At 40.8% G+C, this 18,468-nt stretch overlaps 1 protein-coding gene across 1 annotated transcript in view; it reads left to right on the plus strand.

Moving 5' to 3' along the window:
• The first annotated feature begins 1,133 nt into the window (after positions 1-1,133).
• Positions 1,134-18,468, plus strand: part of LOC105425651 (neurotrimin) — a 55,475-nt gene continuing 38,140 nt past the window's right edge. Inside the window, exon 1 of the mRNA XM_011636509.3 lies at positions 1,134-1,565. Within this exon, the coding sequence (XP_011634811.2) occupies positions 1,514-1,565 (52 nt within the window). The 5' untranslated portion in view covers positions 1,134-1,513. The remainder of the gene's footprint in view (positions 1,566-18,468) is intronic.

An 18,468-nucleotide genomic window follows, 5' to 3' on the forward strand; every position in this document is an offset into this window, starting at 1 on the left:
AAGGCTAGTGACTCACGTTTCCTTCTTGTAAGACCAATCAGATCGCAATGTAGGAGAGGAATGTCGGGTGGTGTCCTAACCTTCGATAGGAAAAAAAAACATGTCCTTCGTGTGTAGCGTAAGTAGCATCGGCGTTTATTCAGAGGAAGAGCGGGAATCAAGTGTTTAACGTCGTCGTATCGTGTTGCACATGACGAGCGAATGGATGGGACGTGGAGACCGCGAGGCGGTACATCCGTCACGTGCAAATCGGGTCCCATATGTGCGCACGTAAACGATTGTTGGTATGCCGGTTGCATTTACGCAGCTTGCGCGTCGTACAATGTGTGCCCGCGAGAAATTTTACACCTACTTACATTCACGTTTCCACAGCCGACTTTGGCATTGCGGGAGACCGCAGCGGATTTATCTCGAATCGAGACGCGCGTTGGCGCGTTAGACAGCTACCACGAGAAATAACGTAATTCACGATAAAACCTAGAAGAGTTGGTATGCAAATCGATTTGAGTAAATTGCACGAAGCTTTTAGAATTTCAGATTAAATTGGAGTCACTCGTCCTTGATTTTGAAATGCAATTTTATCTGAGAACGATATATATATATATATATATATAATGAGATACGAAATAAGAGAGAGCACGCCTAACTCGACGTCGAAAAAATCGGATAACATATGTGCCTTGCTTTAACGTTCATACATTTTTATGTAGGAGAGAACACGCGGAAATGGGTAGAGCCGAACGTGACATCGATAAGAAATCGATATCGGCGTAATTGCATTCCGCGGTCGAGATCTTGTCAAAGATAATAGTTAAAAGATGACTTTATCGCTGTATTATCTAAGATATTGTACACACGTCGCGTGTCAACGCGGAGATTACGTGGATGATAGCGGTCGAATGTAATTTTAAATGCAATTTCCATTTTTTTTTCGCGAATTAACATCTAGAGACTTGTGAGAGTCGCGCGAATATTTAATTAATATTTTATCGTTTAAACGCGCGACGCACACGTGGAGTAGAGGCGCGCGGCTCGCACGGACACAGAGACATACGCGCGCGCGCGGAGGTTTGCCCGGCGACTGCGCAGCCGGACCGCGCAGGTCCCCGTAAAAAGCCGGGGGCGCGATTCCGTCCTCGCTCTTCAGATACCGCGCGCCTTCTACTCGCTCGCTCAGTTTGTATTCGGTATCCATCTCGATTACCGTTCGGCGACGAGATAGTACACACGGGGACGACGGATAATACGGCCGCGTGCGTGCGTTCCATCCTCGTGCCGGACGCTTCTCGCGCGTCCCTCTCGAGATACGAGTCTCCGTTTTCGTTCGAGTCGAGTTTTCTCATCGATCGCGCGATCTCTCGCGTAGGATCCGAGGCAGCTGCCGGCGAGGGATCCTCTCACCTCCGCGATTCGATCCGAGGGGGAGAGTGGTGCGCATTGTGCCATTGGTTGTCAAGTGGTTTAAACAAGAAACAAAGAGGAGAAAACGAGCGGAGCTACTCGACGAGGGAAGATGCCGTCGATGCGAATACTTGGCCTCCTGGTGATTCTTCTCGCCGTGCAAGGTGAGTCTCTTTTCAATTTCGCTTTTCTTTTTCGCCTCTTTAATCGGTGTCGCGTCTCCTTAATCGTCCGCGCGACGCTCGACCGCTCAATGTGATTGTAACTTTTTTTTTTTGTGAAATAGTCAAAGAGGTTTTAGCAGGCGACGAGTGGATTATTTTGAAACCGGAGAGGGTGGGTGCGCATCTTGTTTTCCGATAAAATTGTTAGTTTTGATAAAGATGATAAAGTGTGCACTTCTAAACAGAGACTTTGACATTTGAATCACCTTTATCGGAATTCAGGTTTGTTATCTGTCACTCCACTTTGAATTTATTTTCCGTAACACTCGAACGTTTTATTTTCATACTGTTATCTAAAAAAGACTTTAAAAGCGATACGGAAGTCAAAGATGGATTTTACTGATTTTTCATGCTGTGAAAAAATGAAAGGCAAATATTGTTGTATGGCTTCTACATTTAACGTTAATTAATTTAACATCAATTAGAATTAATTCGCATCAGGAATAGAATAGAAGTAACGCTTTGGAATTAATTATCACATCTATATTTTCTCCGGGTAAAACTACACCGTGAGAAAGGACGTGAAATTAGCCGAGTAACGCGTGTAAAAATCGGAATCATTTACTACGGAAACGTATTCTACGCGTATTTCCGCGATAAATCGTGCGAGTCTGACACTTGTTGTTCGTGCAACTTTACATACCTTTCTTTACAGCATAGCACGTTAAGAGCACTCCCCATTGCGAAACCTATCATTTATTATCGCGCCTCAAAGGCGTCACTTCTGTAACGAACACCGCGTTGCGGGATGATGATAGCGTGGAATAGATCGCGGTAACGGGCCAGTCATTACGCGAACGTGGCGAAGGAACGGCAATACCGATCTCTCGAGCTTGCGTCTCATTACTCGCCGGCAAAAAGCATCATCGGCTTGCATTGTCGAGCCTTCCCGTGCCGCGAGTTATAAATCATATAAAAATCACGTGCGTTCGATCGAACGAATTCATCGATGCGTAACAACTCGAGACGAAATAAACATTCCCGAAGAGCCGAAAAATAGTTAATCTAAATATTTATTTTCTTCTCAGTTAAGAATGCTGTCGCAATTATAATTTATGTCTAATGTTAAGTTTTATTTATAATGTGTATGTAAAAAAACATATTCTTTATTGCAGCGTTTATAAGTATATGTCGAGACCGGTTAGTTTTATGATCTATGAATGTTGTTTTATCGAACACGATAATGTACCATGTTGAAACCTGTAATTTTAGACTCGCTTTCCTTCTCGGATGTTAGAAATACCGGAGCTAATGACAGATTGCGCCCTGTTCGGATTCGTATTCGCGCAGATTTAAAGCGTGAATGAAAAGGGCACCTTAACATCTTCTGCAGCGAACAGTTGCGGAGCAACAATAGCCGTCATTGTGCGACTAATCGACGAGCACGTCGTGATCGCTGCCGCGGAAGAAGCAATTACGTATTAAAAAAAAGCTTAATTACGCTTCCTGGTGTACCTACGTACCGGAAGACATCGCAGTCGCGCCAGGGCGAGTCGCTCGCGTCATTGGAATTGATAGTCAAGTCGCAGAACGGCATTGATCGCTAATTCGATTCGAAAATTACAAAGAAAATTTATAAAATTGTGCATTGATAACAAACGCGCAAAAGCTTATCTTTCCTTCTGGAACAGAATAAGAATTTAAAAAAAAAATTTTTTTCACTTCCACTTTCTATATTTTTACATTATTAGCGATACTTGATAGCGATTAGTAAAAAGTCAATTATTAATTATCAGTTTATCCTTGTAATAAAATTCATTAAAAAGATCTGAGATCAGTTGTGTAAATGTTTTCTCACGATCACATCGCGGGCTCGTTTCCGGCCCCATCGTGCGGCGATTACGTAATTCGCCATTGAAAATCGAAAGGGTATCTGGCCGTACTTAGGGCCTATGGTGGGCGAGGGGGACGGGGACTCTCGCAGTTGTCACCGAGAAAGGAAGTCTGGCAAAAAGCGCGTCTGCCAAGGAGGATTCCATTGAGAATTCGCCGCGTGAGGTATCGCGAAGAAGCGTGGCTCATCGGAGAACCGGTGGCGATGGCTGAATGGCCCGAAAATAAGATGAACGAGACCATTCGCCGGATGGTGATGGGAATGAAGTTACGCGAGGGGGGAGGGAGGAGGTCGGCCAGGTGAATGCATATTTCAGGTAGGAGAGAAGGGCCCGAAAGGGCAGATGGCTGGGATCGAAGCGGCTCGGCCGATGGCCGGTCGATAGAGGAGAGAGGAGAACGATTCACAATTTTCTGGTAACTGCTTTCGCTGCTCTCGCAGGAATGCTCTTAGCCTCTTCCCTGGAAGACGCGTATTTGATGCCTTAATGTCCCGTTTTCTTTCTCTTTATAATAATAGGAGCGGCTTCCTTTCTTTCTTATTCCGGTGGACGGACCACCGCCACAGACCGCCGACTCGTTTCGTGCGTGACTGCGATCCTGACGAGCTTGTCCGACGTTCTAGACGAATTAAGGATTAGGAAAGAACCGGAATACATTCTACGTATCGCTCTGTCGTTCGTTATTAATTCTTGAGCGGACTAGCACGAGGGTAACAAGAAAAGTAGATCATTCGTGAGAGATTACGTTTTTCATTGAAGTTGTTTTTACGTAAATTCAAAAAATTTTTACTTTATTTTATTTACTTAAAGAAATTAAATTAATGAAATAAAGGAAAATAATTTAAAAGATTTATAAAATCAAGCTAATAAAATCGTTCATTATTAAATAAAACTAAAGTCGACTGTAGCAATTTCAGCTTTTTCAAATAGCTTCTTAAAGAATGAGCAATAGTTGTACGTAATTAATTTTATTTTTAAAAAATGTTACAAAAATATCTCAATTATACTATCATAATTTGTATGTATTATCATATTTTGATTAGATAAAATTAATTACGTCTACTTTGTATGATCATATTTATATAGCCATTTTGCTAAATTACTACAAGAAGAAGAAGAAAGATAATTTTTTTGTGACGGTAGTCTTTGAATCCTCTAAACCGATTAGGAACAGACATCTTTGTGAAAAAACACTGCAGGATCGTATTACTGTGGCGTCAAAAGCATGATAAGATCTGAGTTCAATGCACGGAATTGATAGTGAAGAAGTACGCTGTGAAACGATAAAGCGTCGCGACAGACCTCCGAAGGACTCTTTTAGATTTGAATTGGTGATTTGATAGCGGTGATGTATGAGGCAAACGCAGTCGGCAGTGAGATAATTTGGGTGCAGCCGGTCTCGATGACGGACATTATCGTTCGCGAATTGTACTCGCCATCGCATTTGTAGCTCTGCGAAATTTAAAGTCACTCGGTAATTTGTGATTACGCGTTGACCCACATTATCTGTGGATCAAACATAAAAATCAAGTGCCTTCAAAGTCAAAAAAAAATTGAATGCGCGTTCACAAAACTCGCGAAATATGATAAATTACAATTTTTTTCGAATAATCATCGACTTTCAATAAATTGTTCAACTTTTTATTCCAACTTTGGTGATCGAAGAGATAGCAAGGAATTCTTAAAATTTCTCTTATTAACTTTGATGCCATTGGGAATTGAAGAAAATTAGAAACTCAATTCCAAGCCCTCGCATTTCGAGAAAATTTATTCGTATTCGTAAATCGGATTCATAAATCATCGTTCATTTATGCGTGTCGAAGGTTGCGGGCGATAACGGTTCTCCCTTTCGCAACGAGGCTTGTTTTTTTTTTTTCTTTTTTTTGAAATACCAAACCACGGGGAAAAGAGGAAAAGCCGGTTGCACAAGATAAAACATGCGTGCGATACGCGTCGCGTATCGAGCAATTGCGCAAGCGGATAGGCAGCTACAAAGATCCTCGCTGTTTCTCCTTGAATCAGTCGTTACTCTTCTTCCGCCGCGTCACCGATCCGTGGAGAAATTTAAGAGTCGATATAAATGAGTCTCGATAGCAATGACGAGACCACGGTTTAGGTCTGTGTCGCTTGTCGACGCCTATAAACGAGAGAGAATTTGTCGAACAGCGTGACTCCATTCCGGGTATGCGTTGTCATCAATCTACCGCTCCATTCTATATACATGTATATGTATATGTATATAATCTTGTTAGCTATCTTCTGATAACGTATCGAGAAACGCGTTTCATCTTTAATAGAATCTTCTTGATGTATTATTTTTTACATCGCTAAGTATTAAACTTTTATTCCTTTTCTCGATTATCTTGACATTTAACGATTCCGAATAATTAAATAAATCAATTTGTGAATGAATGTGACTGAAGATTTTAGGAATTTATTATACGTAAATATAGTTGCATTCGGAAAAATTCTACTTTACGTACGTTTTGCGCAAGACTTTGTATTTTTATCTAAACGCGGAATAATTATTGAATGTGATAACCGCATGCTTTGCACATACATAACTCGTAACACGTAACTCGTTACATTAGATATATATAGTTTTCTTCCGATGGGTGCGTCTCGCAAGCGATTTTCTTTGCGAGAAAGCACGTGTCGAGGTCATGTACGAATATATTTATCAAAAGTTACGTCATATGCACGCGAGTTTAACTTGTTAATTAAGTAATTGAGCTTGATAGGACCGAGAGAAGAGGGGAGCCGCTGTACGGGAGATCAACCCGCATGAGAAAAAGCATTTTTATTCGTGTGTGTGTGTATATACCTTGATTAATTTTTCTTTCATCCGTTTTCTCGAGGTTTCCCTGGAGAGATGCCCGAACATTAATCGCTACAATGACCACTGCACGAGAAAATGTGATACTTGGATCAGTCGGACTGTTAACGCCCATAAGTTTGTCAATAGACTGGCTTTTAACTTTGGCTCTCTGGATCCTGTCTCGCATAACTATGCTATAAATTTTTCGTATCCCCGTGGCATATTTATGCAAAGAAGACCATCAAATAAATAATTCTTTAACGATCTCACTATAATTTATTCTTATTTGCAAAATGGATGACTAATGGAGATTATCGATGAATCTGCTTCTTCATTTCGCAGAAAAAGATGAGAATTTCATTGATAAAGACTTCATTTCTTATTATAATCGCCTCTGGCGAGTTACGTCATCGAAGCATAAATACAAAAAAAATATATACAGAAATGACAGCTCTCACAGAGCAAGAAAAATTAATGACAGTCGCACGAATGGATTCACTTTCGAAACGCCAATTTAACATCTCGCTTAACGTGAAATAGCATATTAATTAACGACCCAAATATTAGCAATGCCAACGCCTAAATGTGCGCGATAATAACGTATCGTGCACGCGGTTTGCTTAAATAACGTGTAGGAAAATCCATGTGGAATGTGGCGATCGATCTTCGAGTTACAGCTGCTCAAGCAAGATCGCTTCCTTCGTGTTGCATAACGTTTTATTATATCGACTAATCCTCGCTCTTCAACGACTCGCACGAGGCGCTTGGTATTTTTTCCGCTCGCCAGAGTGGGAGTGCGATAAAGTGCGTTAACGCATTTACATAAGAATCTTATCGCGCGGAATCCATCTGAGTATCTGGCAAACTTCTAAGTGTGCTGACCGTTTACTGGTAAAATTAGCGCGTAATTAATCTGCGATTAATGCTGTGGCCACTGGTCATTAAGGCTACCGAGACGAGGAAGCTCATTATCATGGAACATGTGTCCGGTGTCCGGTGAAATGCTTTTGGGGCATAATTTTTTCCGCGACGCCGCCTTTGACTCCTCGCAGAAGCGCTGCTGATAACACGGGTGTTATTATGAAACCTCCGCGTTATATAATCCTCATTCACTGGAATATTTATAATAGCGTCGAATTTCGCGCTGGTAGCACCATCGACACCCGCTGGTACGTGTTTTGATCTTTACACCCGAACTATATTTTTATGTAAATCAATCTCGCAAAAGAAACGGCGAATAATATTCGACGAAAGAAACATCTCGTGCGTTCGCAAATCGTTTAAAACTTCTAAAGATACTGAGATAGTCGCTGCTGCTCAGAATTATTACCTCGAATCAATTACCTCAAGAGCAATTTTGAACTTCGGATATGGCAATTTTTAATGAAAATTTGTATCGACAGTAATTTCACATTTTTATTATTATATTTCAAAATAAAATCGAAAAAAAATATTTTCTAAAGACATGCAGAATGATCGGAGCGGATTTGACGGACTTGTAACATTTGTTTCGTGCCACTGTCGCGCATTCGGCACTCTTGCGTTGCCGAATGTACGGGTCTCAGATCGAAACAAGGCGGTCCAACACTCGCGAAGTCGCGTTTATTCCGAGCAGAACGTGGTGAACGAGGGAGACACGATTCCGGCGTTCCCGTTTCGTATTTAGGCCGAGCCCGCCTTCGTGGCCCGTGATTTCTCGCCGGCCGGCGTGATCCGAGAAAACAAGATCCGAGCGCGAAATCAAGATCATCGCACAGCTTTTCCCCTGCCTCGCCCTTTTCCCCGTTGTTTTTCGTGATACGTCTCATTTACATGCGCGTTTCTACAGTAGCGATTTGCACAGCTGCGAGAGACGTCAGGCCTCGGCCCCAATGCAGCGGCAGTCGTGTAAATATCTTCGCGGGTATTCCGTCCCGTATCTCCCGTTTGAAAGAAAAGGAGAGACAGAAGGAGCAAGAGAGAAATCGGACAGTCGTGACTTTGTGCAAGCGGCATTCACTCGTTTCACTCGTTCGATCGACGAAACGCGACGCGAGAAGAAACGAACATTTCCGCGATTTGCGCAATTCAATCCGTTAGAAAAAGAGAGTAAATTTACCGAGATCTTTTCAGGCGCCTCTTACGTACAACTTCGTATTACTTCATAATACTTGTGTTTTCTTAACGGAACCAATTTCACTCAAGGAATATGCCTGGAGGAAATTATCCGCTCTTTCATTTCAGTTTGCACGCGGTTTGATGAGAATTAGCAAATACAGAAAAAAAATTGATTTATATCCGTAATTGTAATTGGAACAATAGATTACTCCTTGGTGACTCATAAGCATATGATTAGAGGTAGGTAGATAGGCAGGTCTATTTCGCAATGGTATAAAGCATATATCGTATTAGCTATGAGTATTACGAACATTTTGTGCATGATTTTAAACATGACTAAGACTTAAGGAACCATCAGTTTTTCACTCAGCTGTCGCTCGAGAATTTTAATAGATCAGACCCGCTGAAAGGTCCTAACGTTGAATTTATTAGCATTCGGTTTATTTGCGAGAGGGACCAAGGCCACACGGGAGATTATACGATGCGAATGTTAAACGAGATCAATCGTCTTCGGGCAGATGAGTATTTAATAAAGAGTCATCGTGACAAACAAAAAGTGCGTGCAATTCGCCTTCGTCCTGACATTCCGCGTTTACAAGACGTCTCATAGAGCTCGTAAATAAATTCCTCGCCTAAGCTGATAAGCGCGACAACAAAATGTTTGCCGCATTCGCCGAGGCTATCGCCGCGGTTTATCGAACAACAAGTAAAAGTATGTCATAGAAGTTTGAATTTTCCTATTTGTAATTTCAGTATTTATTCAGTATTTTTATGTTCTGTATCCTCTGTTTCTCGTTCTACTTTACGTATCATATTTTACATCCTACTTTAATTTTTTATACCTGATTCTGTCATTAATTTTTTGTCATGACCACTTTCGCGTGAATATTACGTCATTAAGATTTATGGTTGTCAGAAAAATTATCGAAACCCGGACGTGTACGATTAACACGGAAACTAGATAACAATAACGTAGCGTGTGTCACTTTAGCGCGTACAGCGTAATGATCGTATTTGAAGGTAATTGCTTCCTGGCAATCAGGAGAGTCCGTAAAATAAGCCGAAGCGAATGAAGATAAATAGGTGAGTAACCTGAAATCTCGCTTGTTATGAAATGTATAGAAATCGTCGAAAAAAGAGGACATTATTTCTATTATGTATATACACGGGAAAAATAGTTTTGGTTGGCTGTACTAAAGTTTTTAGTTAAAATAGACAAATGAGAAATCGGTTGAAATTGCTGAAATTCAGTAACGAGATTTCCTGATAATTCAACCAATCTCTGATTGATTTAAACAAAAATCTAGTAATTTCAATCGGAATTTCTCCGTTTGTCCATTTGATCAGAATCTTTTTTTCTATGTCATCAATACGTAACGCAGAATATATCGCAGCTTGGAGCTTGCGAGTGGTCTCTCTAACCGACGATGATGCGTGCCGATCACCGTGCACGCCCATGATAATTTTGATTTCTGGTCGATTCGCGTCCATTAATAAACCGCCCACCAGATCCGACCCGCTTCGGATCTTCGAGGCTTATCTAGATGGTTTCGGGGGATATTTTTAGTCGCGTAACGCGCCGTCGATGTGCGTGCCGCGTTAAACCATCGACATGCGCGCGTTTTACGCGTGTTAGGCATATGCGCGTGACGCTCTCTTTCTCGTCCTTCTTTTCCTCCTCCTTCCTCCATTTCTATCTTTCTTCCGAAGCAGTGGACATGTGTGTTCGCTACGGCGAACATAATATCTTATAAATAGGGATTGGCTAACGGCTAATGCGAAAGGGTGATGCAGGTTTTATTTCGGTACGTTTTCCGGTCACCGCATCCAATATAGAAAATATCCCGTCTGCGGTCTGGTCTGAGCTGGTTTGCTTCCTACGAGATGGAAATTGTGTCGAAATCATCGTTTCCTCGATCGACGAACGCCCCCCCCGGTCTCTGTTTCTGTCCGCTTTTTAGTTGGCACAAACATCTCGAGGGAATACTTCGTTTACATATTTCATGTGCGAAACATTGGAGAATAAGTCACGGTTCCTTGCATGCGAAACGCATTAATTTCTAGTCAGATTTACTATTGAAGTGGATGTAAATCACGTTCGATCACCTCGCGCGTTAATATCTGAAACTTATTTATAGGCTACGTGAGTTACATGTGAAGTCCCGAAATACTAGTTACGCGATTTCCTCACGAGCCGGAAGATATTCTCGGCAGACCAATATACAATTACCCGTGTCAGTTTTCGGTAATCCGATCCTTGTTACATACGTTGAGAAATTCAGGCGGCTTGACTCGTGGATTTTCGGGAATTTCTCATTTCGTGAATCTGGCGGTTTTCTTTTGTCAGGTGATTCAGATTGATGACACGATGCTCCGATAAATTATATGTCTCCCGTGAACCCTAAGTCACGAGTCGGTAGATAACGAGCTTCTCGATAATGAGCACGCAACCCACGCTACCCACCTTTCAAACCGTGCAATAGCAGTACCGTTATCACTCGAACAGACGAAACCTTTACCAAATCGCAAATAGCGCAATTCGACCGATTCGACCGAATCGATCATCCGGTCGTGCGCTTCCGGTGCTACGAGAGGCGCCGCGTGTTTCCGATATTTTTCGTTTCCGTTGCAGCGCAATCTCGGGCCGACGAACGAACGAAAACGCCAAGATTTCTGACAGCGATAGAATCGCGATTCGATCCAATATCAAGATTAATTACAATATTTCGTGGAATAAAGCGGCAGCTTATCGATTTTATGTCAAATGTCTTGCGTGAAAAATTTTAATTAAGCATTTTAAATATACTTCTCTTTCTGCCATTTAAGAAAAATAATTGGAGTAAGAGGATGACATGATATTGACGATTAATAGAAATCGTGCGTAATGTATTTTTAAAAAAATATTAAAGAAATAATTTTATTAGAAACGAAATATTGTAAATATTATTTCGCATAAATGTAGTTCAATATGCCTGCCACTTAAGTATACCGCATGAATGTCATTAGTTTTAATAACGCATTGCATGACGACAAATGAATAGCTCATAAATGATGATCAACGATTGCATTAATTATTGTAATAATCGTTGTCAACTGTCCATTAAATGTAATAAAATTGTGCGACATTTAATTGTTTTTGCAACGCAAACTTGAGCTCTTTCACAAGAACACACAGAATATATATAATTATATAAAGCCTGCTATTGAATACATGAATAATAATTTTAATTTGTTACCGTATAAACCAAGATAAAAATGATACAAAAAGAAGAATATCCAAAACATTGTGTTTGTGTTACAAAGATTTCTTTTCTTAAAAACGAACTGGATCCATTTATCTCTTTCCCAAAGATCCAATTCAAGTAAATAGCTCCCCAATAAGGGGATTGGCAGTAACATATATCCAGGGTATTGATTCTGTACACATTCGACAAGAATGGGCCATTGGATCGATATTGTCAACGATCACGTGCTCGAAGTGACGGTATATTATAATTATACGCCTCGCATTTCACCGGGCCGATAGTTATGGGCGTTTGTCGTGTGCGTCACGTGGAAGAATAGGCCACACTCGTGGGGCCCCGATTCGTGGCACGTAAAAGCTGGAAACGACGAGGGGCGAAGGGGAGGGCAGGGAACGAGGAGAAGAAAGGAGACGACAAAGTGGAAGAGGGCACGTCGCCGTTCCGCGGCCGCAGAACGGAATGCCAGTCACCGGCGAAGCCGGTCTGTCTGACTACTAATGACACGCTTCTCTCCTCCTTTCTCTTCTCCTCCATGCTCTTCGGAAACCTCATCGAGCATTCAAATCCCGCGTTTTCGTTCTAATTACGCCGAGCGCGTAAGCAGCTAACGCGCGCGCCGCTGAACTCGAAATCGCTGAAACTTCCGCGTCGTCTACGATTTACGTCGAGATGCCTCGGAATTTCTCTGAGCGTGACGGATTGGTTCCAAGTTTAAATGACATACCCACTCGTGACCCGTAATCAGTGCGATATTAACTGCAAACTGTTTACTCGGGATGTCTATTGGAATGTTCATTGCGGTGTGATCGAAAAACGTAAGGCGTTTGAGATACTTCTCTGAAATGTCGAGATTAATCCACAAGCGAAAAGATTTAATTTTAAACCGTTTGGAATTAAGTTTAAATTAATATATTAATATATTAATATATGAAATTAAAGACTATCTGTTTTTAGATATAGATTTTATTTTTGCGATTTCAAAATTAGTTGGCGCGAGATCTCGATAGATTGGCAGTGATTAGAGAGAACGCATTAAACACGCTCAATTAACACTATGCGTTCAAGCTAGTCAGAGGTGAAGAAGGAAGTTATTTTTACATGCATGACGCCTGTCCATAGACTTCTTCGAATGTAACGGATCTATTGAAGGTTTGAAGACGTGAGGTTGAATCACGATGACCTGCAGGGGCGTTCGACAAGTTGCATTTTCAGCGACGAGGCGCAAAGAAACGCTGCCAACGATCGTTTCACTTTCCATCTCGTGATTGTTGCATCAGAAATTCCTAACAAACGAGTTAGCGCGTCGAGCACGCTGCAATTTGAATCAATTTCCTACTACATCGCGGTGTTCGCGTTGTTCGCGCGAATCGATTCGTAACAGTAAAATCTCGATTAGAGACTAGCACAAGGTGTTCCATAAGTTCCTTCTATCACGGTGATATCACGGGACGGTCTGCCTGACGTGAAGAAACTCGATCTGAGTTTTACTAGATAATGTTTGTAAGTTTATGTCGCAACACACACTGCATCAGATAGCATCAACGGTGTCGTCGAAATCTCGTTAATGCAAACGATCAACGTGACGCGTGTTTCGATGTTAGAAAATCGGTTGCATGAGATAGCATCTTTGTCGCAAAAACATTTAAATGAAACATTTAAATTAATATATACTGCCAGAGCTGAAAACATTTTATATTATCAAGTTTTTTTTTTCTATTACTTTGAAAAGACATAAATAATTTATTTTAGCGATGTATAAATATTAATCGAATATATCGAATATTTATGAAATGCTTATAGTTCTATAGTTACATAAAACTCGTTGAAATAATTGCGCGCAAGAGAAATAGGTCACCTGCGGATAACCGATTAAATTCGCTGCTGATTTACCGCCAAGTCACTTCCGATACAGTCCGAGTGTGCGATTTGTGTAGAGGTCAAGTCGCGTCCGACCGATAAAGCGAGGCCCGACACTCATTCGGAAGTTCACGATGTCGAGCACGAACGCAGCCTAGTTTCCCTGAATGCGCTCGATTCATTGAGGGTTTAACGACACGAGATTGCGCGGGCCGTTATCGGGGCGTGTAGTAATACGCGATAATTAACATACGCGCGATGTACCACCACCAGCGTGTTTTTATATTTGTCGGGGAACATCCGTGGATCGCCCCCCCCCCGCGAGATAAGGCACAAGCGAATCCCTGTTTAAGTGGTCCGCGCTTTACGAGTACCTAAGAATACTCCGGCAGTGTCGTAACAATGAGATGAATTGACGTAGTCGTTAAATGATCAACGGGGATTTTCAGATTTCTCTTGTCGAATGAAGAGACATATCGAGTAACAGTGGTTATAACGAAACAAACTAAATAAAAGAAGATTTAAAATGATTTTGAGTCATTCAGTTGCGCTTCATATCGTCAAATTCATTATAAACGTTGCATCTCACTAAAGTTATTTCCATTGCATTTTACTAAAAGCTTATTTCCAAGTTATTCGAAAATTGTTGCGTTAATTTTAATATCTTAAGCGACATCTGCATATACAATATTTTAATTTATAGCATTTAGGCCTCAATCATTATATCAACACTCTCGTAGGCGACATAGTCGACGTAATTATAGAGGGGCCAGCCTCTCCCTAAAATATATTCAGAACCCTCCCCATGTATATTCGAGGGGTTGAAAGTGCCTGCTCTTTCGTAGTACTGATGGCAGTACACGCAGTCCCGATTTCTCGCTTCGCGGCAGATTCATTCAGAGTTTAACGACACGAGGTTGAGTCGTATTTTATTATCGTGTAATGTCGTAATATACTTCGCCATAGAGTTGTGCTATTAACGGAACAGACAGATCCGGCAGTGAGAACTTTTGCTGATAATAACGCGAGAGAACCGGCGCTAGCGGTAAAAGATCTATTAATTCATCCATCAGCAGACAGAGAATTCGTATGAGCAAACACACAACGACGTTACGTAGTGTGTAAGCGTTTTGTTTTGACAGTCTTGGGATTGGATATGCACTGGAGAAAACAATTATTCATTATGTCTAGCTCCGTTAAGAGGATATGGGGGAGAGGGGGGGGGAAATTATCGCATAAAGTGAAGATCGATGGGGGAAAAGCAATTATAATTAATCGGGATGTCTTCGACGCCTCGGGCTCTCGTTACAATCATCTATGCATACGCGCGCGCGCGCGTGTGTGTGTGTGTGTGTGTGTGTGTGTGTGTGTGTGTGTGTGTGAGATTGATATAGATGAGAATAAATAGGCATAGTCTAATACGGTTAACGGATAAAATTATCTTACGAGCGGACGACGCTCGTTATCGCTTGCGTTATTTTCGTAATATATCAAATATAATTTAATTAAAAGTGCAGAGCGCATATTTCATGACAAATCTGATCCGTTAACAGTTCGAAATAGAGGGATTTACTAACGGCAATTCAATTATAGCTATAATACAAATAAGCGAATGATTAAGATTTTGCCATCTCGTCGGTTCTCTTTAATCATAATTCAACTAATTCTTCCTCTCCTGGCAATTTCAGTTGTAGGCAGAGACTTTTGCTCAAGAATCAATTAAGCTAAGGTTAAAGTTAACTAGCGTTGGCCGCGAGCAATATTTATGGCACGCAGCTATTAAAGATGATCCAGAGATCGTCGTCGCGCGAAGATAGAATTCGATTGGAATCGGTTTTTGCACAAGATTGCACAAAGTCATCGATTGCTCTCGCGTCGATGGAGTTAATTACCGCGCGGAAACTATATTCGGAGCTATAAACTATTTTTCTGTTCTTGGATAGAATCACCTTTCGTGGCCTTGACATTAACGTTCTACTGAGCGACCTCCCGGGACGACATGCACATGCATATTGAGGAGTCACCTCGGCAATAAATTCACCGATCAAAGAAGATGAATTACGTAGTATCAGATTAATTAAGCGAAATGATGTCAACTCGATATTGTTCGTGGGCGTGTGTCCTATGCGCGAAAAACATAAGGAAGGATATTCGAAACACCTTTCATCGCAATTTTATTTATAAATGTAAAATCATGCAATTAATAATTGAATAGCTTTCGCGTTATTAAATACAATAGATGTTTTTAGTCTCAGTTCTCAATACGTAATATTCTGAGTATCTATCGTGACGTGTGAGCGTCTCTCTGGAAAACACCATTACTCTCAGGAAATTAGAAAGTCATGTGACGGCTCATTATCGAGGAGCGGTCCGCTGTCTTTAATTAACACCCGATGCTCGGCAGTGAGAGTCCCCCGGTTTCCGTCGACAAAAATTCTCCGCCGATGTAATGACGAGTAGTCAGCAGTCTAGTTTTAGTATTACCGATAAGAAATAGTCGTCATCTCGACCGAGTCAGTATCATGTCTACGATGACCACAAGCAATTTGCGTTTCCGTTAAATTACACATTTTCATTTGCGTAAATTTGCTCCCTCTTCAATATTAGAAATATAAAATGTACACATGTCCTTCGAATGATAGCCCGTCTCTTCAAGGCTCGTGTAATCATCGATAAGAGCTATAAGTAGACAGTAATCGCCCGTGTTCGGCCTTCGCCTGGGGTGTCAATTCGCACCTCTGGATACTTGACAACGTAATTGCTATAGTAGATAACTGTTCTAGTTATCTCCCGCCGTGCGAAACCGGCCGCGAATCGGTGAGCGCGAACCTTGAGCCAATTCGCGCAAAACTAAACGGCCTAGTTTTCCGACGGATGGCCATGCGGGCGCATATTCGTTCCACACACGCGGATTAATTGAGCCACGAGATACACGTTACGTGTATTGTCATATACCGCTTTTATCTGACATCCTCAAAAATTTGATAGACATTATCAGTGCAACTGTAATGAAATAAAAGACGACAAATGCATCCCCCTATCATCACGACGATCTCCAACATTTTACCAACAGGCACGATTATTCTCGCATTGATGCACATGTAATTTGCTATGAATCTTTTAAGTAGATCGAAAAAAATATGTATATATTTGATTTCAGAGATATTTAAAAGAGAATAAATATTTAGAGCGCTATCAATATTTCAACACCAAAATCAACATTCCAGTCAATTTAACATTCTAGTTAATTTATTTCTGGTTACCGCAATTTCCGGTACTAAAGTGAGTAAAATATGCGATGAGAGAATTGGAACGGGCGTAGTTGGACCTCTGGAGAATTCGGCTTTGCGCATAGTTTAGTCGATAGGTCAAGTGCCAGAGGCATACGCGCAATTGAGAGCCTCGTAGTCTTCTTTCATCTTGCCGTCCTGTGTACCTCGTGGCCGCCAGACTTTCTCGATTAGAGGAGCATCTCTGCCGCTGCTGGCACGGGAATCACGAGCGGCTGCGGTTCCGAGCTTTTCCCAAGCTTCGAGAACCATTATTAACTGGGACGTCGCGATGAGGAGGAGAAGGTCCTCTTCCTCCGTTGCTTCGAGTATCCGTCGTGACTCTCGACTCGACTTCACCTAGGACTTCACGACGAGACGTCTGACAAATAAGTACTTAGGGTGCTTAGTGTGCTTAAGAAGAAGTCAAAGGGGATCTTTTGTATTAGTTTTGTCTTCGACACTGCTGCGATAATCTTTAACGATGTCGCAAGGTGTTTAAAAAAAGATCACAGCTACTGGGGATTGTGTTTGAAAAGCGGTCGCTTTGATGTCGTAATGTCGATATAACAATCGAAGCTTTGATATAACTACAGCTTTTTTTTGTTTTAATGAAAAGTTTTTGTGGAATGTAATAATAACAGTTTATTTTTAAGTAATTTTTATTTTAATAGAATTTTAGTTTCGAATTCCGCCTTCACGCAAAACTTATAATTTTTGTTAATCTTTTTTATTTTATTTAAGAATTTAGGACAATGTTGAATGAAATAGAAAATTATAGTTGTAAACTGTGATGTCTATGACTACAAAAAGCACATCAGTAGTGTAAGAAACTCATGGCTATCGCGAGTTTGTGATCATTAGGATCGTTGAGTTATTATCGCTTCGAAGGAAAGTCAAGAAAGTCGAGAAAACCGAAGATACATTAATTTCAGTTATGTGTGGCTGCTACAAAAAATACAAATAGAAACGAAGATATTACGCATTCCTATATTTTTGCACGGGGTCAGATGCGAGGTCAAACATGCTAATTGCATATGGCACGTCTAAGTAATGAACGATTGAGAGTCTGGCACACGATAGATCTACCGGATCTTTCACCGCCATTAAAGGGTCAGTCACATGGACATTTTATCGTCGTAGCAAAACTGAGAATGTCGTTACGCGTACTGACTGATTCTCTAATTTCGATTGCACATAATGATACTGATAAATCACGAGTGACATTGATCGCCTTTAATAGTGCGTTGATTATACAAAATGACTTTGTGATGCTTCCTGTTTTTTTATTCTCTGAATGCGATTAGCTATTCCTTGTACTTCGAACGTTGTTAGTAGACGTTGTTAGTAGACGTAAGTTTTATGGTAATTGGTGCAACAATTATTTTTATTATCAATTTAATGTACCGTTACTCAAGACTACATAATAATTTGAGAGACAAAATAGTTTACATCATAGTTAAATTATATCTATTATTTATTTATGTAATTATATTGTTAGAAACTTTTAAGATAATACTTGTCCATTAGGATTTGATAACAAGTTTCCTTCAATTTACACATGCGTCATTTTTACAGAAATAGACGAGAACTTTAAGTTATTGCGAAATAAATTTAATAAGATATTTATTTTTAGAAATATTAAAATAAGAAAAAAAATCTGTTTCTCTCTTCTCTGTAACGATAATTTGCTAAACGAATCATTCCAACAATAAGAGGAGT

The sequence above is a fragment of the Pogonomyrmex barbatus genome, unplaced genomic scaffold (genome assembly GCF_055798465.1).
Source record: "Pogonomyrmex barbatus isolate J1 unplaced genomic scaffold, ASM5579846v1 scaffold4, whole genome shotgun sequence".
In the NCBI taxonomy this organism is placed as follows: Eukaryota; Metazoa; Arthropoda; class Insecta; order Hymenoptera; family Formicidae; genus Pogonomyrmex; species Pogonomyrmex barbatus.